The sequence below is a fragment of the Gracilinanus agilis genome, chromosome 1 (assembly GCF_016433145.1).
Source record: "Gracilinanus agilis isolate LMUSP501 chromosome 1, AgileGrace, whole genome shotgun sequence".
In the NCBI taxonomy this organism is placed as follows: domain Eukaryota; kingdom Metazoa; phylum Chordata; class Mammalia; order Didelphimorphia; family Didelphidae; genus Gracilinanus; species Gracilinanus agilis.
In genome coordinates, this window is record NC_058130.1 from 547,531,092 (window position 1) to 547,553,860 (window position 22,769).

A 22,769-nucleotide genomic window follows, 5' to 3' on the forward strand; every position below is an offset into this window, starting at 1 on the left:
TAAAAAAAGAGTAACTGTTGCTTCATTTTTTTTTAAATTTTTAATCTCTGGTACCAAGCATAATACCTGACTCAGAGGAGGCATTTAATAAATATTTGTTGATTGATTTTCTAAAGCTTGTTCCTCAGCTCTTTTAGAGAGTTACAAATAAAAAATTTTATCTTCTTTATTCCAATTTCTGTGCCAAAATTTGTGTAATTCTAAGACTGTCTCCCCATTTTAAGGAATAAGTCAATTCTGTTTCCAGAATCAGATTTAAAAAATCTCAGAACTGGAAATCATTAGAAGCCATCTAGTATAACCCATGCCCAAACCCAAATCTCATTATCATTGACAAAGGCTTGTATATTTTTGCTTAAAGGTAACTCTAGTGAAAGGAAGTGCACAGTTTCCTAAGGAAGATTGTTCTTTCTCAGTTTATTACTTCTACCTGTTAAGCCTAGTTTTACCTTCTGGGACCAAGCAAAACAAGGCAAATCTTCCTTCACACACTGAGAGAAACTTTTTCAAGGATTTAAGAGGCTATCCCATTCCATTATCTTCTCTTCTCTTGTCCAGACCAAGCATCATCTATTTGGAGAACTTCCCATTCACCAATGAAAGGTGATAAAATGTGACCATGTTTCTTCCATGATATCAGAAGTTAGTATTCCCCCAACAAGAGATAGAAAGGAGCAGTTTTTTCTTAAGAAATAATAGGAAGTGAAGACTATAAGTATTATGAGAAATACTATTGACTTTCAAGTGCAGTATTTTAAAATTCCCTTTTTGCAGACCACACACATGTGTGTGTTTGTCTATATAAGGGATGGGCAAACTTTTTCAATTTGTGTGTGATCAATTAATAAGATTCATTTCTATAATCTACAGAGGAAAGCAGGTGCATAACTTTCCTGCCATATCCATAAGGGATATGAATGTGGTACATGGGGTTTTACAGCATCCTTCTCATCAGCCACAATCACAAGGAAATTATTAACCACACCTCAGTGAATAGTGTTGGGTCCTTCCCTTTCTCCACCCCCTTCTCTAGTTCATTTTAGGCTTTCCTCCATTCCAGGATGAGTAATTTTGGAACTGTAATTCCAGAGATCTTGGAGTAGTGACTCACTATTTAAACAAATAGGGTTTGGCTGATTCTTACTTAACAGCAAATAAGCTTTTGCTACTCTTCCTAATTTAGCTTCAGATTTTTGGGTCTTAATTCCCATTGTGGTATTCTACTGAGCACCAGCTATTTGGGATTGTAGAAATTAGCTGAGACATTGTCCTTGTTAACATGAAGCCTATTTACTGAGTGGAGGCAATGGAAAATAATAAGGGTGGTGGGGGACAGAGTGGATGATTAAACATTTTCAGAAGATTTATCTCCAGGGACTCAATCCAATCGAGCCTTGATTTAAATGCCTACTACATGCAAAGAACTCTCTAGATGCTAAAAACACAAAAAATGTTTGGGGTGGGAGGAAGGAGTCTCTGTTCTCCCAGAACTCATATTGTAAATGGACCAATGCTTTAACAGATAGAAGGATCAGGAAAATTTCCCACAGAAGCTGTCACATGATCTGAACCTTGAAAGATGTTCAGGAATCTAAGAGGTAGAGGTGAGAAAAAAGTACATTTCAGGCACAGACAGCTTGCTCATAGGCATGGAGATGAAAGATGCCAAGAGGCCAGGGAACAGGAAATTGGCCAGTTTGGCTGGCAGATACCACAAGAGGAGCTACATTGTGAAGAGCTCTAAATACCATTCTCAGGAGTTTGTGTTTTATCTGAAAGGTAATGGGGAGCCATAGAAAGTTCAGGAATAGGAATTTTGTGGGTTAGACTTGTGCTTAAGGAAAAAAAAAACTTTGTTAAAAAGCAAATTCCAACTTCTGAACTGACAGTTGATTTTAAATTTCATATGAGGCTAATGTAAAAATTAGTATATTTTTATATCATATCTGGTATAATATATCATTATGGCAATTATTTTATTATTATTAATCCTTATATGAGGGTTAATTTTTTATATGAGGTTAGTATGTTAAATTTTTACACACTCATACCCAACTATTCATTACATATATAGGGATTTTTTTGTTAAACCTTTACCTTACATCTTAGAATCAATACTATATATTGGTTCTAGGGCAGCAGGGCTATAAGGGCTAGGCCAGTGATGGGCAACCTTTTGAGTTTGGTGTGTCAAAATTTGCCAAAAAACCGAGCATAACTCAGGTGGTATGTCACTTCAAGAAAAAACCCATAACTTTGTGATATTTATAGTTTAAATAACAAAAATGTATAATTGCAATATATAACTATTTAACTTCCCTTCTTAGTGACTTCTTTGTTCATCTGTCAGTGGGTTTCTTTTGTCAGTCTTGATATTATCTAACTTGTGTGGGGGGTGCCATGAACTAAGATAAGTGAGGGGGAGGGGGAATTCTTTAACTAACCTGCCTATTGGTGACTTTTTTGTTGCTGAATTTCATTGGCTAATGAAAATTTGTTTAACCACTAAATCTTCAACTGAAGGTTGGTATTTTGTACACCAAGCGCTACTAACTTCATCTGTTTCTTTTGTTGGTTTTGATATTATTTAATGCTGAGAATAAGGTCTCACAAAAGTACATAGAGGGAAAAATTGTGAGTAAAGCCATTGCTATATTTTTCAGGGTACTAAAAGTGTCTGGTAATTGGTTGCAGGCATTTCAAATTTCCTGTTCGTAGTGGCACTCCTCTTGATTCTCCAAGCAACACCTTTCCAGATTCTCAAGCTTCTACCTCAAGTCAACAAACACCTGAGCCCAGATGCTGTCTTGAAATGCTGCAAAATCATCAATTTGCATTCATTGGAAAACATTTAATTCCAAACTACTGTAGACTACTACATCAGGATACTTAATTATTTTCATGGTCTCTTCTAGGCTTCTAAATTGATTAAATCTATCATTGAACTGGTCAAGTAATGAGTCTAAAACATGCTGGTACTTTATATGCAAGGATTCCATTTCATTTTGTATAGTTGCACTGGCCTTCTCAAAATACTTTGTTACTCGAGGAAAATACTTATAAGTTTTAGCTTCTACATATCACTTGAAAATGTTAAGTTTACTTTCAAAGGCTTTTATGTATCCAAACATAATGTCAATGCTTTTGCCAAAACCTTGCAACTTTAAATTTAGTTCATTTATATGAACAGAGAGATCTGTAAAAAACATCAGGGTGTTGACTCACTTATCATCATTGAGCTGAGGAAAGTTTTTCAGATCCTTATCCTCAAGAAATATCTGTTAAGTCAGTGAATCCTGCCTTGGCACATAAAGCCTCCTGATAGATAATACAATGAAAAGGCACAATCGGATGTCCAATAGCTTCCGTAAACAATTTAACAAATTCGATTTTTTCCCCATGTTTGGTGCCCCATCTATCGTCACTGACACGGAATGTTTGTATAACAACCTTCCACATTTTGCTTCTAAATGTACTTATTGGCACTGATACTAACTTTATCAATGCTTCTCTCATTGTGAGACCATCAGAATATCAACCAATAATGAACAACTGAGCATGTGATGTGACCGCAGTAGTTTCATCAAGAGAGATTGAAAAAATATTTACAATTACTTATGTCTTTCTTTAATTGATGTTGTACATTTGTGTTCAGTCTCATTATTCGGTCTTTTATGATATTTCTATTGTGTGGTAACTCAAATATTCTCTTATAATTGCATCTTTATTCTGCATATCATGAAATAGAACTGGTATACATATTAGGAGAGTTTCTTTAATAAATTCTCCCTCACTGAGTGTTTTTCCATGCTGAGATATGGAATGAGCAATGCTCAAACTTGTAGATGTTAAATTTATAGAGCCTTTTACAAATTTAAGGATGGACTTAGATTGGCTTTTATAAAAGTGTAGCTGCCTGGAAATGTATTCTTCTTTTATTCTCACTTTTTTCAAGAGCTGGGAGTGATTAGTTTCAAAATGTCTATATTCTACATTCTGCTTACTATCATTTCAGCACCTAAAACGAAAATGCCATACATCTTGGTCCATGTCTCTTGAAAGGGTTGGCAACTGCTACTACCACCACTTCCTTTACTTAACCTTGGTTTATTTTTTTGGTTCACCATCAGGGAGGCAGTGATAGAAGATAGAATTATAGAGAGTCTGTTAGCCCTGCAGGCAATTAGGGGTTAACTAGCCTAACTGACCACAAGATGGCACATATAACTGTCTTTTAGGAAAGGGCAGGGTTAATAAGCAGAAATAGGGGTTAATAAGGATGCACAACAATAGTAGTGGTGAAATGGAATCTGCACTATGCTGCAAGATGGTGTTCCTTATGTAAATTAAGATGGCTGCCTCTATTTCTAATGGCGGGAAATGGCACCCATAGCACAGGCCCTTGCCCTTCCCAGCCTCTCCCTCACTTATCTCAGTAATGATGATCAATTAGAAAACCTCCATGACACCCCAGAACAGTAGATTGGATGATGGTTGCTGTGGTTACGTGGTTACTGGCAATGGCGATCTCAGGATGCGTCCCCTGTGGCATTCTGCTGCTCCCTGCTCCTCTGGCCAGAAGTGAGGTCAAAGGTTCCCCTAAAGGCCCAGAAGTTCCAGAACTATATGCTCTGTGCCAGAGTTCTTTTGTTTTGGCCTACAGACCTCTGGCACATAGTGTCTACACTACACTACAGAAAATGTTTCATCCTTGGCATGTGGCTCCATACTTGGTATGTGGCCTCATGCAACTGCATGTCATTGAAAATGGCTACACATGTCAGTGCTGACACAAGTGTCACAAGTTCACCATCAGAGGGCTAGGAAATGAGGGTTAAGTGACTTGCCCAGGGTCACACAGTTAGGAAGTATCTGAGGTCAGATTTGAACCTAGGACCTCCCATCTCTAGTCCTAGCAGTCTTAGCTCTCAAACCACTGAGCCACTTAGCTGCTCTCCCCTTTTCCCCCTCCCCCACCAACACACACACACATAGTTTTAATATAAGGAAAGCAAGGTTGGGATTGTGTTCAATTTTCAGGGCCTGTTAACTTTGGCCTGTTCTGATTTAGACCAACACCAAATATATAGGGAAGCAAATATTAGATCTAGGATATGTTAGAAATAAAGCAAAAGGAGAGATTTATATTATTTACCAAAATGATTACTAAAACATGCAGAAGAACTCATGGTTTACATATTTTCTCTTTGATTTAAAAAAAAAAAAGGTTTCCTGATTGTATGTAGACAGCAATGATTTTGGCTCATCCAGTTCTAAAAGAGGCTGATATTCTTCATTGGCGCTTCTAGATTTACATGACTTCCTTGAGCAACATCATTTCCGTAGATCTGCTCAAAGGAGTTGTAGGAAAGAACTATCAACTTTCTGACCAAGAAGTTAATGAATTTTTTTCTCCCAAGAAAACACTTGAAATGCCTTATCATACCAAGTTTTTAAATGCCTTAATCTCACTGTGGGGAAAAAAAAAAGCTGACTTTTGGAAACAAAAGGTTTTATCTAGTTGTTTATTTTTGCCAAAATGAGAAAGGGTGTGTTGGTGTAGGGGAAGTGAATGAGAAGATTTGGCCTTCTGAAATAAGGAAAGATCTACACTGCAGAGCACTTGTCTGGAGACAAATATTGTTGTTTGTGTATGTATCTGTTTCCTAGTAGAAGGGCAATGGCCTTTGCAGTTAGGTATAGATAACTTAAATATTTCTCAGGCAGCCACTGGAAGGTTTTTACTCATGATTTCAGTTCCTATGCCCTATCTCATTCCACAAGGCAGTGGCCAAATTTCTTGGAACTGAATGTACCAGCATTCCTCATGCTTTAAGCAATACCAAAGACAACAGATGGAAAATTTTGTTAACTAAAGAAAGAGACACAAAAGCAATTCACGCCTGGTTAATAAGGAATTGTATTTAGAATAAATAAAGTACTATGTTCAGTCAATATACTATATTTCTCATGTGATTTTTTTTTCTATAAAGAAAATTTGAATCTTAATTCTTCAGTTTCTCTCTCTGAAATAGTTACTTTAATGTAAATTCTGTATCTTATTAGGCTGTATACTTTTATTCAGCTTGATGTTGGACTTGCAAAAGGACAGATGCAAAAGGAAGAATTGACCTGGAAAGATCATAAGGAAACTAAAATATACTGATCTGGGCATATTATTAGATTGATAGAAAAATTGAGCTGTCTTATCAGTTGAGAAATGACCAAATTTGTGGTACCTAAGCTTGGACAGACATATGAACAGGTCTAAAGTGAAGAAAGCAGAACCAGGTAAACAGTTTACACAATGACTACCACAATGCGAATGGAAAGAACAAACAAACAAAAACACCTAATAACAACAAACCCTAAATTCTGTGAAATAATTATATTGGCCCTAGGGGGAAAAATGAGAAAATGTATCTGTCTCCCTTCTTTTTCAGAGATGGGAGACTATGGATACAGAATAGTCCATATTATCAGACTCAGTTTCTATGGTGGTTGCTTTTGCTAAACGAATTTTTTCTCTTTTATTTTTTATTATGAGAGATGACCCGTTATAAAGGGGTAGACAGTGATATATTTGGAAATGAAGATGATGTGAAAAAAGATATCCATAAAATATTAAAAAGTCTGAATTGTGATGAATAGGAAAATGTTAATAGAGCCAGATCTGCTACTCTTCTCTCCCCATATAGCCTTTGTGGGGAAAGGGAATATCAAGGTTCAAAAGGAGAGGGAAGCAACACAATGTGATGGAAAGAGCACTATATTTGGAGTTAGGAAATTATAGAATTATAGATCTAGTGCAAGAAGTACCTTGGAGGCCGTCTAACTCATCCCCTTTATTTTGCAGATGAGGAAACTGAGACTTCTCTACTGGCTGCGAACATCCTTATCCTTAAAAAGAATCTTCACTTGGTCCTACCATCCCTGCTAGCTCTTGTCCTATATCTCTCCTCCCCTTTATGGCTAAACTCTGAAGAAGGAAAAAAAAACTCCACCATTTACAATTGCTGCCTTCACTTCCTCTCCCCTCATTCTCTTCCAATTCCTGTCTCTGACTTCTGAGTTCATTTGCCTGAACTGCCCTCCCTAATACTATCAATGATCTCTTATTTGCCAGAAAGAAAATGGCATTTTCTTTATCAAGGCCTTTCTTGATCTTTCTGCAGTATTTGACACTATTGATCACCTTTGTTTTCATATCAAACCTTCATTCTCCTTTCACTAGATTTTCATGGCACTGCCCTCTCCTGATTCTCCTCCCATACATATATCTTCACTACTCTTTCTCATTCCCTTTTGCTGACTTTTTACTCTGTTATCAATCAGTCAATGTTTTATAGCACTTACTTTGTAGCACCTACCTAATTAGGCTAGGCACTGTGCTAAATGTTGAGGATACAAAAAGAAGCAAAAGATAGTCCCTGCCCTCAAGGAGCTTACAGTCTTATGGTTAAGATTACTCTTACTTGATATGTCAAGGTTCTATCCTGACATACTTTTCTCTTTTCCTTCTATACTTTCTTGGAGACTTTATTGCCTCCCCTGGATTTAATGATCATTTCTATCAATATCCAGTCCCAGATTCTATGCTGAGCTTCAGTCCTGTATCATTAACTGCCTTTTGGATATATTGAATTGAGGGTCCACTAAGCATCTTAAACTCAACATGTATGAAACAGAACTTGTCATGACTGCCAAACTTCCTATCTTCCCTATGTCTTTTATTGCTCCTGAAGACTCTACTGTCCTTCTAGTCCCCCAGCTTTGTCACCTCAATTCCTCCCTCACACTCACCCCACATATCCATTCGTGACAGTCCTGTCATTTCTATTTCCACAACACATCCCATCTACATCCCCTTCTCTCTAGATACATGGTCATAACGATGGTTCATATCCTCCTCACCTCTCACTGGTGGACTACTTTAGGAGCCTCCTAACTGGTCTCCCTCAAACTTTACCTCTTTCCCCTTTCCATGCCAGTCTGTACTCTGTTGCTAAAATTATTTTTCTAAAGCATAAGGATGTCCAATGGCTCCATCATGCATCCAGGATGAGCTACAAGGTTTTCTTGGCAAAGATACCAGAATGGTTTGTCATTTCCTTCTCCTGTTCATTTGACAGATGAGGAAACTGAGGCAAACAGGGTCAAGTGATTTGCCTAAGGTCACCCAGCTAGTAAGTTTCTGAGACCAGATTTGAATTAAAGAATTCTCTAAAAGCAGCTGTGATATAATGGAAAGACCATATCATCTCAAAGTCTTCATAATCTTTCACCTTATCTTTTCAATCTTTTTACGCTTTTTTTTGTCCTCTTCCATACACTCTACTTTTCAGCTACATTGCTCTCCTTATAGCTCCTTGACATTCCCCCTCCCATTTTCTTGCCTTTGCCTTAGATCCCCTGTTTGAGACTGCTCTCTCTACTGGCTCCCTCCTCTTAGTTTCCCTGACTTCTTTCTTTCTTTTTTTAAAACCCTAGCCTTCTGTCTTAAAATCAATACCATGTATTGATACTGCTCTTCTGCCTTAGAACTAATATTTGTTCTAAGGCAGAAGAGCAGTAAGGGCAAGGCAATGGGGACTAAGTGACTTGGCCAGGGTCACACAGCTAGAAAGTATCTGAGGCCAGATTTGAACCTAGGACTTCCTATCTCTAGGTCTGGCTCTCAATCCACTGAGCCATCCAGATATCCCTCCCTGACTTCTTTCAAGACTCAGCTTAAGTATCATCTACTCCAGGAGGCCTTTCCAGTTCCCAAAGCTGCTAATGCCTCCCATTTGCTCTCTCTCTCTATTGTTTATATGTGGCTCCTCCATCAGAATGTGAGCTCCTTGAGGGCAGGGGCTGTGCTTTTGTCTTCTGTTATATCTCTAGTCCTAGTACTATGAAAACTAGATTAAGTCTACACTGCCCATCTTTAGATTTAATCACAAAAGGTGAGAGCACCTTCCAGTTCTGGGAGGTCCTAACCCACATGTGCTAGAGTGAGTAATGAATCAGAATCAACAGACCGCCCCCTACGCTTTCTATGAGAAAGTGTCTATTGTGATTAGACACGCAGGCTAGAGGAAGGCACTAGAAGTGACGCATATGTGACCCCTTTAAAAAAAAGGGAGTTGAGTGAGTGAACTTCTTCTGTTTTGGTGAAGGGGACCTGAGGGAGCTTTGCTGGTTCGTGACCAAGACTGTTCCATGTGGTGAGTTTAAAGAATGAATCTTCCTGAACTTCTATTAAGAAACTTCCTTTTATAGACTCTGTGAATGAAGTTTGCTCCATTCACCTCCAGGCCTCAGGCCCTTTAACCCTCAGCTGAGGGTTAAGATCTACCTGGACTAATCAGTGGGATAGATTCTTATTTCCTTTCTCTCTCTCTCTCTCTCTCTCTCTCTCTCTCTCTCTCTCTCTCTCTCTCTCTCTCTCTCTATTTCTCTTCTCATGTAAATAAATTTCCATAAAAGTCAATTTTGATTTGAGATTATTCTTAATTGAGGATTGATAATACTTCAATCCTCTGGTGACTATCTTTAATATATTGAACCCATAAAACCCCTTTTTCACCCTTACAGTACATAGTAATACCTGCTTGTTAACTTGACTTAAGGGACCTACCCAAAGTCTTACAGATAGGAAATGCCAAAGGTAATACTGAATTCAGGGACTTCAGAAAAAACCACTCTTTTCATTGTACCTCAGAGCCTGCATCTGGGTTCAAATACTGGCTCCACCGCTTGCTTCCTGGGGAACCATTAGCAAGTCACGTAACTTTTCTGGGTTTGATTTCTCGGGGTCAGATTGAGGGAGTTGGACTAGGTGATCTCTAAAATCCCTTCCAGCTCTAAATTCTAAAATGATATGATTATTTGTTAATACCTTTATATAGGAAATCTGTCCTCCCCTCAAAAGACTATAGACTTGGGACTAGAAGGAACTTTAGAAGTTGAATATAAGAGATGAAAAATGCTACCTGTCATCACTTCAACCTGTGAGTTAATCCAGAATCAAAATGCATTTTCCCTTAGCTTGGGAAGCATGTAATTAAAAGAGAATTTGGCATTGATATCAAACACTGAAACTGGTTTTACTGCTTATTATCTATGTGACTTTGGGCAACTTACCTCACTTAACTATGCCTCAATTTCCTCATCTGTGAAATGAGCATGTAGATTGGGAGCCAGAGGAGACTTCAGATATGACAGACTAGAAAACTCAGTCTCAGAGATGTGAAGTAACTTGCCCCACAACACATAAGCATCCACTTGTTATTCAGTCGTCCAATTCTCTGCAACCCCATTTGAGTTTTTTTTGGCAAAGATACCCAAGTGGTTTGCCATTTCTTTCTTCTACTTATTTGACAGATGAGGAAACTAAGGTAAACAGGGTTAAGTGACTTGCCAGGATCACGCAGCCAGTAAGTGTCTGAGGCCAGATTTGAATTATGGAAGATGAGTCTTCCTGACTCCAAACCCAACTCTCTATCCACTGTGCCACATCGCCACTGGCCAGCCCGCAACTACTAACTTCAAAAGGCTTTGGGGAGGATCAAGTGAAACATTTAGGTAAAGGGCTTTGTAAACTGCAATATGCCATATAAATGTCAACTAGCATTATCATGGATAGAAAGTACTTGTACCTAGCTATTTCTCAGGGATTGCTTCCTGATTGCTTACTCCACAGAGAGGGTATCCATAGAAGGGGCTAGTTTAGATTTATCCCTTCATCGAGGTACAGCCTACATTACACGAGCTTTCTGTCTCTGGTCTTTACCAGTAGTCCTTGCCATTCATCACCCACTTGTCAAGCAGCACCATGTGGAGAGCCCTTTGAAAAATGCAGAGAGACAGAGGAGATCCAACCTTACACGATCACGCTTTTTATTGGGCAAACTTATTTGGACTCTTAGCCATTTAAAATTATTCCTTTCAATAATTGAATGCATTTTTTCCACTTACATTTCCAGTTATTCCCCAGGCTAGACTCCTAACTTTCTCTGCAGGGAAACATTCTCAAAGAGACTTCAAAAACAAGGGTGGGTTTCTGTTTCTGTTTTTGACACTCAAATTTCCCCATTGTACAGGCAAACGGTAAGAGGAGGGAAATTGTCTGCCATGGCTTGCTATTAGAAATCATGCCATGTCCTCTTATTCATCAATAAGTTTAGGCTGATATCTGAGCAGAAGGCTCAGATATAGTTAGGAAGTCCATCCTCAGAGTCTTACTAGCTGTGTGGCTCTGTATATGTCACTCTGTATATGTCACTCTGTATATGTCAATTTTCTCACCTGTAAGATGAAGATAACAATAGAACCTTCCTTCAGGGATGTTGTGCAGACCAAATGAAATCAAAATCATATAACATTGGTGAAGTGCATTGAAAACCTTAAAGCACTATAAAAATGCTAGATATCATTATTATGAACAAGAAAAGTAGAGAAAAGAATCATAGAATTCTGCTAACTACTGCTAGATGCTGAAGTAAAAGAGGTTTAGTCAAAACTGTACCAAAATCATGAATTGTATTTACAACATCCTGACAAATAGTCAGGCAACCTTCTCTTGGAAAAGGAAAAAAAAAGCCATTTCCTCTTGGAAAAAAATCCTCTTAACTCCATAAACATGACATTGCTTAAGGGCAATTAATAGGAGATCAAAGAAAGAAAAAGTTTGGGGTAGGAAAAAGGCTTAGTTCAATCAGAACTCTGTGCTGGATTCTAGCAAAAATAATTCACCAGTTTCTAGTGTCAATAATTTCTAGAGGAAGAGGAAGAAAGAGTTAGGAGAGAAAGGCCAGAAGAGTGGTAAAGCTAGAGAGAGAAACAGGATAAGTAACATTATGGAGAAAACAGCACAGGGCGCCAGCAGATTAATAGTCTGCATTACATAAAAGCTATAGCTGAGACATTTGTTTTTAGTGGTAGTGTTCCTAGGCATGCCCCATCTTTGCTTAGCTATGTTTATAAGCTAAGTGTCTCTTCTAATATCTGGCTCACTATATAGTGATTAGTAAATATTTGTTGAATGAATTAATGAATAGCGAGTATTATTGTCGTTTTTTTTCTTCCCCCAGCCTTTATTTTGGCAACATTAAAGAATCTATGACAAAGATATAAAAAATAAACTACTGAACAAATCAGACACATGTTCTGGTATGTTTGTGTAAGAGAATATTACTTAAAATTTTTTTTTAAATTTTGATATGAGAGACCTCAGAATCGAGTGTCTAACAACTGGCCTGAGAAGTCTGAATGAACTGAATTTTGGTGCTGCTTCTGATCCATACTGGCTGTGTGGCATTGGACAAGTTACTAAACCACTCAGGATCCCAGGCAATTCTCTAAAACTATACATTACAGAGAGAATTGCATTCATGAAGAAGTTTCATCACTGGGGTGGAGGGATTCTTGCCACTAATAAATCACAAGTCTGGCCCTCAACTCCCCTCCCCAAGCCCTTACACAGCATTTCTAAAAAGTGTATTTTGTGTATTTCTCTCATGTGGGAAATGCAAACTTGAATATCATATCTTTATTGAATTTATTTTAAGTAATAAAATATGGCTAGGTCTATTTGAAGGGCAAAAACTTGTCCTAAATAACATTGTTTTGACCATGCCAATATCTGCTTTTATATTTGAAAGAACTTTGCAGGCTTCTGTTAAATCCTGTGAGCATTTGTTAATCACCTACTAGATGTTCAGAGTAAACCCATTTTCCTCCCTATGCAGCAATTCATCAACATGTTAGAAAAAGGTTAGTAAATATACTATTTCTAATTGATCTTTACCTGTTTAAAAATGATTTGCAAAGAGGAAGCACTATTTTCTTCTTTTGTAGAGAAAGGTAGAAAGCTTGTCTTGCTAAACTTAATGACTTTGCAATGTTTGGATTTTTATGACTAGCTATTTAGAAGTACAGTTAAATAATGGCAGCTGTAACAGGGAAGATGTAAGTTGGAATCCTTGTTTGGCCCCTCATTACCTCATCCATCAGGGTGAGACAATGCTGTGGATAGATATCACATGCTCAGCCTAGGAAGAAGGCCCATCTCGCTTGGTGCTCTGACTTAACTGGAGTTTGGAATGCAGGGAAATAGTATAAAAAAGGCACTTTTGGCAGCCTCACTTGGAGGGAGGTTCCCCACCTCCAATTCACTTCATCCACTTAGGAGTAATCATATCAATTCACTTAGTAAAAGAAAAGAGGAGAAATACCAGATCTCTGGAGATACTTTACCAAATAACTAAAGCTCTCATGAGAGCAGAGTTGATACAGTTCCAATGAAAACTTCGAAGAAGTTCACATTTATATAAGCCACACCAGTTGGTTAAAAGAAATAACAAGTAAGTAAAAGCAAAAATTGTTTTGCTCTCTGTTCACATGAAGGCTAATGGGACTAAGAGCTCCAAATTCTATTTCTTCATCAGCTTTATTGATCCCAGGTCTCCACCGATTGCTGCTCTGTCTTCTTAGGCTATGAAGTCGTTAATTTGGCTGTTTCAGGTGGATGCTACATATTAGCAATCTTATATTTTTAGGAGGCTTATCTTAGGAGAAGCGGCATGGCAGAGTGGATGGTGAGATGTCCTTAGAACCATGGACACCTGGGTTCAAGTCCTGCTTCTGACACACATGGATTGTATAACTCCTGGGGGAGTCACTCAACTTATCAGTTCTAGGAAATTGCAAAGCCTATAATTTGCAGAAATTGTGCCAACTTGCACTGACAGAGGGGAGTCTCCTCCCCTGGGGACCTCCTTAGACCAGGGAAAATATAGGTATAATTCCTCTTCCGTATATTCCTTCTGTAATGCAGGATTTCTTGCATTTGCAATATTACCCTAGGCAATCCTGTCAGTTAGCAGAATGGAACTCTGGCCTGGCAGGTGCCATCCTGGGTTATGACAGTTGGGCTGTGACTATATAAAGCCCTGCAAACCCAACCTTGGGATTCTGATTTTCTTGACCTCAACCAGACACCCAGCTACCCCTGACTTCCCCTTGGGGACCCCGGGAGGTTGAAGGGAGGTGAAGGGAGTTTGGGTTGTGGAACATGGGCAAGATTTAGCTTAGAGTAGCCTAGTGGTTAGGGACACCCCTAAACCAACTTAACAACTACATCTGTTTAGCTGGTAGATCTAATAATATCAGGGCAGTGTCAGATTATCTCTGGCTGAGGGCTGGTTCCCTCAGCCTGACCTTACCTTCTAAGTCCATTGCCAACACTTGCCAGTTGCCCCTAGCAACAGCTTCACAAGACCTTGAACCCTCTTACCTCAGTTTTCCCTTCCCAGTTGAAAATAAATCCCTTAGCCTAAATTTGTGAGTTCCTGTAATTCCTATATCATCACCAAGGCTAAAGAGTCTGAGGAGAGGAGAGAATATTAAGAACTTGAGTTTACTGAGAAGTGGAAGCTAAGCCTCCATTGTAACCAGGAAGTTGAGCTCCACTTCCTGCTGGGTTCTTCTCTCACCCAAAAGGAAGACAGTTACTCCAGCAGGGAGGGGCTGCTCACTCAACATCTTAAAGGAACCAACAGCTAGCTGTGGAGATTGACTGGGCACCACAGCTGAGGCTGCTCATCACTGATAGCCCCAAATCTTCTTCTGGTCTAGTTACAGGCTCCCAGGCCCCTGGTGACTCACTTTACCACCAGCATCTTAATATCCACTACATTATCACCTATTACACTACTCATGTAATTTACAAATGAAATAAAAATGGAATCAAAACTTTGACCCAAAGCAATTTTTTATATAGCCAATACCTTTGCACTAAAGGAAATTAGTGGGTGGAGAGGGACTCCAACATGTCTTATTTATCATTACATATACATAATTTTTCTTTCTTGGAAAAATATAATTTTTTAAACATTTTTTGATAAATGTGACTTAATAACTAGTAATGTAAAGGGCTCTTTCTGTGCCAGAACCTGTTGGAATGGATTTCCAGTATCTTCTCCCTTCTTGCTCTTGGGGGTTCTGGCATCATCAGACAACTTCATTGTGGAAGTATATGCACTCGCACTCTGGAACATAAAACATTTGGGATTTTATATTTAAAAAGATAGTTGTAGTCAAATGAGAAGGAAATGCTGGTTCCCCTTTATTCTACTCTTAGGACACATTTGGAGCTGTAGTTTCCAACTCTGGGGAACACAGATCCCTGGGAGGGGATGGAGTTACTGCAAGTAGTCAGTAAATGCAGATGCACAACAAGCATTGTCATTCAGATCTTGATTTATTGCCTGAAACATATAGTGTAACTGCATACAAGTAGCATCTTTGTTAAACAGTCAGATAGCAGAAATCTGGAACGCTTAGTTTACACATTGGAGAACAATGAAGATCCATAGAGATCATGATGAGCTGGACCAAATCTAACAAGGTGAAATTAAATGGTGTTGGGAACAGCTAGGTGGCTCAGTGGATTAAGAGCCAGCTTAGAGGCAGGAGGTCCTGAGTTCAAATTTGACCTTGGACAGACATGTGACCTGAAATAGTAGAAAAGAAAAAGACTGCCCATGAAATTTCCATTTCCATTCAACAACCATGTGGTTGTTGTCTCTGTACCTAACGAGGACCAAAATGACATCATAGGGTATTGTCTTTGACCCTTGCACATATTGGACTTAAGTGAGGCAGAGTTGCTCAAAGTCGTCAGTCTCATTCTTTCTTTCAGAGTCATCAAAGTCCGGTGGTAAGATTTAAGTCAAGACGACTGGTGATGGCCTGGAATGCAATGGATGATCCTGGCTCCTTCAGTATCCTTCTGAGCTCTAAGTGCTCCACAGTGCCTGCTACTGCCATAGCTATTATCCACCCATTCTACTAGGGGAAGTCTCTACATGCCTGGGGTAGACACCCCAGTCACTCGCAGACAGGTTTGAGACCTGCCAGTTACCTTCAACCTGGTTTAGTCCGTCCACCAAAACAGTTTATTGGGATGTGGCTGCTGTGCAGCTTCTTGGAGCCACAGGTGAGAGTTAGGCAGCAAGTGGACATCAAAGAAGGAAAGCAGCCCTGAAAATGCTATCCACCCAAAAAAGTACCAGTCTTCCCTCAACACTCCTGACATCTGAGTTCAAATCCAGGATCAGACATTTCCTTGCAGAATGACCCTGGGTGAAGTCCACCATATACAACTTGCCTCTCCCTTCAACTACACAACAAATTGAACATGTGGCTTTCAAATGAATCTTGCAGCTTATTTAAAATGAAATATTTTTATTATGAGTGCTTATTCATGTATTGTCTCAGTTATGTTTCTATTAGAGAACTGAGTTTGCATTGGGATTGTGTTGAATTTCAGTCATCCTTTTAGATTTGTGATATTTTGAAAAATTTGTCCTTAGTGATGAAGATGAAATAAAATTTAGCTTGATATGGTTTACATATATGAAGATTTTTCTGTTGGACAATTATTATAGTATAATAAAGAAGTTTAAAAAGCTAGCCCCAGCAGCTCCACCCCCCTTCATAGATGCTTCCTATTAGGAATTTTTAAAATCACATTATATATATAAACAATTGATATTAGTTAGTTTGCTGCATGGCAGTCCAGTTAGTTGTAGGAAATAGCAACTAATAATAGATAAACAAAAAATTAAGGGGAAATGGCATCAATAAACAATTTTATTTCTGGCAGGGAAGGGAAAATTATTATAGGACTAATTCCTGTATCTGTGCTAATTTATACAAAGCAATGAAATTTCCTTCAGAATTCCAAACCTTATTAAATGTACTCGAAAACACTTTCTTATGAGCTAAAAAATAAGGCTCACACAATTAAAATTTGTAAGGAATCTCAAAATCTATCTAACCTATTCCATACCTGAACCAGAATTCTCACTACCACACTCTCAAAAACCAATCATTCAGCCTTTGTTCGAAGGAGGAAGAATCCATTACCTCCCAAGGCTGCCTGTTTCACTTTGGTTGATTTCTAACTCTTAGGAAAATTTTCCTTGTTTTCAAGTAGAAATCTGCCTATTTTTCACCCTTTCTTCCAGTTCTGTCTTTGTAAGCTAAGCAGACACTTTTTATCCTTCTTTATAACAACCCTAAAATACTTGAAGAAAGCCACTGCCCCTCTCTACCTTTACCCACAAGTCTTTTCTTCTCCAGGCTAAATATCCCTACTTATTTCTACTAGTCCTAAAGTGGAAGCAACTCCAGACCATACAAGATCCAGGTTACTCTCTTCTGGGTCCTTTTCATTTTGTCACTGTCTTTTCTAAATGCAGCGCTGGGCAGCTAGGTGGAACAGTGGACAGAGTGCCATGTCTGAAGTTGGGAGGACTTGGATTCAAATCTGGCCTTTGATATTTCCTAGCTGTGTGACCTTGGGCAAGTAATTTAACCTGATTGGCCTAGCCCTTACCCTTCTGTCTTAGAGTTGCTACTAGGACAGCAAGTAAGAGTTTAAAAAATTTGTGGTACCCAAAGCTGAACAAAGCATTCTAGATTTGGTTTTTATAAAGGCAGAATACAATGGGGCTATCATTTATTCTTGACTAAGGTATTAACTTTTTTAAAAATTAATTTTTTAAGTTAAGAATGTAAATACCAAGAAATAAGCATTTCCATATACATAGAAGAACACAAAAGAGAATTGTATATTAAATCATGAATCTCCATTTCATACTGCTTACTTTGAATATATACATGCATATATAAAGCTATGTATTACTTCCAAACTCTGGCTTGTCTGTGATTTTTCTGAGTTTCCTTCTGTACTTGCTGTACAGTAAGAAAATTTCTCTATTTTTTTTCTGAATCACTGTTGCTAACCCACTCTGCCTCTTTCTTCCTCGATCTCCTGCCCCAATTTAAAATGGGTGGGTGGGGGGGGAAGGTGTGTAGAATCCAGGAAACAAATATGCACAGGCAAGCAAAATGAATTCACAAGATGGGCCCTATCCCAAAGTGAATCTCTTAAAAAGTTAGGTCTCAGCTCTCTGTCATGAGTTGGGTGACATGCTTCACCTTAGATTCTCTGGAGGCATCGGAGTTTTTAAATCTTATATAATTTTTTTCCTTTACAGAATTGTTATCCTTGCATAAATTGTTCCACTTCTGCTTACTTTATTCTGCATTAGTTTGCAATAACTAGCATTCTCTGAAATGATCTTTATCATTTCCTAACCATGCAATAACATTTCATTACGTTCATATACCATAATTTGTTCTGCTATTTCTCATTGATGAGAACCCTCTTAGGTTATACTTTTTTCCTTTTTGTTTTTTAATTTCCTCTTCAAAATCAGGAAGTTTGTTTCACTTATAACTATTCTCTCCTCTTAATCACCTTGTTTTCCCATATTTTTCTTTGTTTTCCTATTGAAATTGGATATACTTATACCAAATTAAATGTGCCAGTGTGTTTTCAACCCTTCTTTGTCCAGTTCAGATAAGAATGTTTATCTAATTGCCATTCCTTCTATTGCTTCCTCCATATTTATTTGCTTTTCCCAATCACCCTAGGTATTAGAAATAGCAAATTCCACGTCCTTTTTTCTTGTTATTTAGTCATTTTTTAGGCAGGACTCTTTGTGATCGGGTTTTCTTAACAAAGATACTGGAGTCATTTGCCATTTTCTTTTCTAGCTCATTTTACAGATGAGGAAACTGAGGCAAATAAGGTAAAGTGATTTGCCCAGGGTAATATAGCTAGTAAGTGTCTGAGGTCAAATTTGAACTCAGGTCTTCCTGACTCCAGAACCTGTACTTTATCCATTGCACCACTTTTTTATTGCCTACTAGCAGATCCTTATTTCTACAGTAGTGTATTCTTCCTTTTGTCCTTCCTTCCCTTTCTTATCTTGCAAATTTAGAGAATGACCAATCCTCAGGACCTTCTTTTCCCATTGAACTCTCAAGTAGTAATTTGAAATAATTAAAATTTTGAAGGAACACTTGTTTCTTCTCCCCATTAGAATGTTATCACTACATTATAATATTGCTTCTTATGATTGTGTGAAAAACTACTTTCTTTCTGTAATTTTTTTTGCTTCTTGTGTTTAGATATTCAGAGTTTCTACTCAGCTCTGAGCTGTGTTCTGCCCAGGTAGGCTATATGTGTCCAGAAGGATCTGGTGTGGTTCACAGGGAGGCAAGAATAGTAAGAATGAGGCAAGAATAGTAAGAATAAGGCAAGAATAGTCGTCTCTAGTATCTTTTCCCCCTACCCTTCTTTCTCCAAAGGAGACTGATTCCTTCTGGGAAGGGAAGCAAGATGTTGGAGGCAGAGGTTGGCTACTTTGTTCTCCTAATAGAAAGGAAGGATATAGGGTGAGAATTATCTTTATCTACTCCCTTAAATATTGTTAGTCAAGGGGAAAAAATTTTAGGTTCAAGTTGCATTCCTAATCACTACCCCTTAATGATGAGAGCACTTCAAGCTATGAATACAAGCTTGACTGTCTTCCCACTAGATGCCAGTTTCATAATGAACACACAACACAAATAGTAAATAAACTCATTTATTCAAGTTAATAGCAAAATAGAAATCAGGGAAATTATACTTTATAACAGACAACACAGAGTGAATGAGCTCTCCTCTTAGGAGTGAAATAACAGCTCTGATAAGAGAGACAGCCTTAGATCTCACACATGGAGAATTTCCTCAAAGTCTTTAGTGTAGCAAGCTGAGGTAAGGACATGGTTGAAGTTGCCAGCTCCTCTTAGGTTGCCTTCTTCCCAGAGACTTGTCCTTCAGGGACCTGAAGAATCTCGAATGACATACTTCTCTCTTCAAACTGGAAGCCCAAAGACCAGGATCTCTCATCTCACCAGCTCTCACAAATTCTGTACCTTCCATAGGCATGGTATACTGCATAATTGATCTGACCAATGAGGAGAGTCCTATGTCAATGGCCTTTTGAGCCAAGTTATTATTAAATTACTATTATTTTATATTATAATATGTTAAAAAGTTTTATTTTCCTTAAAAATGAATTTCCCTCAGTAATATTACATTTAGTTTTTTAGAGTAAGTTATTCTCGGTTGTAGACTTATATCCTTTGCCTTTTAGAATATTATATTTTAAGATTTCCCCTCATTTATAGTATGTATTTATACTATTGTTATTGTATAAATTGTTCTTTTGGTTCTGTTCATTTCACTCTGCATCAACTCAGACAAGTCTTCCCAGGTTTTTCTGAAACTATCCCTTTAATAATTTATTATAGCATAATAGTATTATATCACATTCATATAAAATATGATCATACATTCATATGCTATCCAGCCATTCCTCATTTAATGGTCTCCCCCTCACTTTCAATTCTTTACCACCACAAAAAGAGCTGCTATAAATATTGTTGAATATATACAAATCCCTTTTCTCCAATATTTTTGAGGTATAAAATTAGTAATGAAATTACTGGGTTAAAGGACATAACTTTGGGGCATAGTTTCAGATTGCTTTCAAGAATGGCTAGACCAATTAACAATTACATTAATGGTGTATCAATATACCTGTTTTCTCACAGTCCTTTAAGCAATTTCCCTTTTTTCCAACTTTGCCAATCTAAAAGATATGAGGCGGAACTTGAGTTATTTTAATTTGCTATGAATATAATTATTGGTAACTAGGGTCATTTTCTTCATATTGCTTTTCATAGCTTGGATTTCTTTTTTTATTTTTGAAAATTGCGTGTTTGTGTGTTTTGAACATCTATCAGTTAAAGAATGTCTTCTATTTTTAGAAATATGATCAGTTCCCCTTGTGACTTCAAAATGAGATTTTTCTAAAAACTGATGCAAAGACTTTACCCTCTTTTATTATTCTAATTTGATTCTATTTGATCCTAATTTGATTCTATTCTATTCTAATTTTAGCTGCATTGGTTTTGTTTGTGCATAGACTTTAATTTGATATATTCAGAATTGCTCATTTTACTTTCTGTGCTCCTCTCTATCCCTTGTTTGGTCATGAACTCTCCACCTTTGATGACAGGTCATTTCTTTTTTCCCTCTTCTAATTTGTTTACCATATTGGCCTCTATATCTAATTCATGTACCTTTTGGTGCTTGTCTTCATATATGGTGTGAGATGTTGGTTTGTACCTAGTTTTTGACTGAATACTTACCAGTTTTCCTGTTAGGTTTTTTCAGATAGTGAGTTCTTACCTCAATTTCGAGAATCTTTAGGTTTATCAAGTATTAGGCTACTACTTTCATATATTGTATACTAAAACGTCCCACTGATCTACTTTTCAATTTCTTAAACAGTACCAAATCATTTTTTTTTAAACCCTTGTACTTCGGTGTATTGTCTCATAGGTGGAAGATTGGTAAGGGTGGGCAATGGGGGTCAAGTGACTTGCCCAGGGTCACACAGCTGGGAAGTGGCTGAGGCTGGGTTTGAACCTAGGACCTCCTGTCTCTAGGCCTGACTCTCACTCCACTGAGCTACCCAGCTGCCCCCAGTACCAAATCATTTTGATAATTATAACTTTGTGTTTTATTTTGAGATCTGGCCCCCTTCCCACTTTTTTTGGTATTTCCTTGAGATGTATCCTCCAGAAAAATTTTCCTATTGTTTTTTTCTAGCTCTATAAGGTAATCACCATCCTGTGGTAATTTGATTAGTATGGCACTGAATAAGTAAGTTAATTTAATATTATTTTTATTTTCATTATATTGGCTCATTCTATCCATGAGTAATTTATTTCTTCAATTATTTAGATGTGTCTTCAATTGTGTAAAGAGTATTTTGTAATTTTATTCTTTCAATTTTGAAAGGCAAAATTTTCCAGGTCTCCTGAGATCCTGACTTGGTACTTAAACTACTTCTGGCTGTAGAGAGTGTTTTTTATTTTAATAAGGAAGCCTCAAATTTTGATTGATATTTCTGGACTTTTTCCTTTTGCGATTTCCTTAAGAAACTGATTGGTGGATTATTTTTATCTTCGCCCTCTGGTTTTCATAGATCTGGGCAGTTTTGATTTATGCTTTCTTAAAATATAGTATGCAGGGCTTTAAATTATTTCTCCTTCACAAATCACTTGATTGTGTTCTGATGTCTTACTATCTCATAGAATCAGTGATTTCTGTTTGATCTAGTTGTCAGGGAACCTATTACTTGAGTAAGGTATCATACTTTATCCTCTAAGATATTTATTCTATTTTTCCTATAGAGTTTTTAATTCATTTTTCTCTTATTTCATTTAGATATTCATGTAAGTCCTTTTGAAAAATACCTTTTTCCGTTTTGAATCTGCTTGTTGTGGTTATAGAATTTCCTTCACTTTCTAAGAAGGCTGGATTTTTGGAGATTACTAGATCAATAATATTTTTTTTTATACTGGTCAATGTCTTTTTATTACTCCTCTTTCTAGTTTTAGTTCCTGAACTCTGGTTTTGAATCAGGGCTGGGCTCTGCCTTATGATGCACTTTTGGGTAGAATAGTTGGGCTGGTTCCATCTTCTACTGGGTCACCTGAATTCCTGTACTAATCTCCTCCTCCTGGATTAGGTTGTCCTAGCTTTAGATTTCTTTTTCTTTAATTCTTTTTTCTTTGCATAATTATAGTCATTTTAAATTTTTTCCCCAAATCTCACATAAAAACAATTCCTGGCATTTTGAATTCAACATTCTCTCCCTCCTTCCCTTTCCTCTCCTTGAGACATTAGGCAATTTGCTATTGGTTATACACGTGTTACCATATAAAACACATCTCCATATTTGTCATGTTGTGGAAGAAGACACATTTTTTAAAAAACCATGAAGAAAATAAAGTGAATAATGGTCTGC

General features: G+C 37.6%; 1 protein-coding gene across 1 annotated transcript in view; it reads left to right on the forward strand.

Moving 5' to 3' along the window:
- Nucleotides 1–1,649: 1,649 nt before the first annotated feature.
- EMILIN2 (elastin microfibril interfacer 2) overlaps nucleotides 1,650–22,769 on the forward strand; it is a 107,563-nt gene continuing 86,443 nt past the window's right edge. The window contains exon 1 of the mRNA XM_044683055.1: nucleotides 1,650–1,779. Coding sequence (XP_044538990.1) covers nucleotides 1,650–1,779 — 130 coding nt within the window. The remainder of the gene's footprint in view (nucleotides 1,780–22,769) is intronic.